This window comes from Bison bison, unplaced genomic scaffold (assembly GCF_000754665.1).
Source record: "Bison bison bison isolate TAMUID 2011002044 unplaced genomic scaffold, Bison_UMD1.0 scf7180017864144, whole genome shotgun sequence".
Lineage (NCBI taxonomy): Eukaryota > Metazoa > Chordata > Mammalia > Artiodactyla > Bovidae > Bison > Bison bison.
The window spans coordinates 1,247,443-1,248,045 of NW_011494716.1; the positions used below are offsets into that span (position 1 = coordinate 1,247,443).

Sequence of the window (603 nt, forward strand, 5' to 3'; positions counted from 1 at the left end):
CGTGCTGCGGCGTGGCAGGGGGTTCGCCCGCGGGGCCTGGGGGCTGCTGGAACTGGCTGTGCCCTGCCATGCCCCCGGCCATGCCGGCGCTGCCCTGCTGCTGCTGCTGCTGCTGCTGTTGCTGCTGCTGTTGCTGCTGCAGGAGCTGCCTCCTCAGCATCTCTCGGTACTGCGGGTTCATACTCGCCATGCTGGGGTTGTGGCCCGGGTTCATGATGTTCAGGGCTTGGCCCTGGGGGTTCAGGCCACCCATGGCCTGCTGCTGCGGAGGCACGCCAGGCCGCGGCCCGCTGGCTTGCATGGCGTTCAGGTTCTGCAGGCCGGGCTGCTGGTGCAGGCCGGGCTGGGCCTGGAGGCCAGGCTGTGGCTGCAGGCCGGGCTGGCTGGCCACGTACTTGGCCGTGCGCTGTTTGATGAAAGCTGCCATCAGCTGAGGGTTGGACTTGAGGATGTTGAGCACCTGCTGCTGCTGCTGCGGGGAGCTGGGCGACTTCAGGGTCCGCAGCAGGTCCTGGAGGGCGCCGGGCGAGATGCTCCGGGGCGGCTGCACACCGGACATCCGGGGCCCGGCCACGGCCGGCTGGGCCTGCATGGACATCACAG

The 603-nt window shown here is 69.8% G+C and overlaps 1 protein-coding gene across 1 annotated transcript in view; it reads right to left on the reverse strand.

The window, feature by feature from the left end:
- LOC104988984 (CREB-binding protein-like) overlaps positions 1 to 598 on the reverse strand; it is a 792-nt gene extending 194 nt beyond the window's left edge. Inside the window, exon 1 of the mRNA XM_010840488.1 lies at positions 6 to 598. Within this exon, the coding sequence (XP_010838790.1) occupies positions 6 to 598 (593 nt within the window). The remainder of the gene's footprint in view (positions 1 to 5) is intronic.
- Positions 599 to 603: the final 5 nt, after the last annotated feature.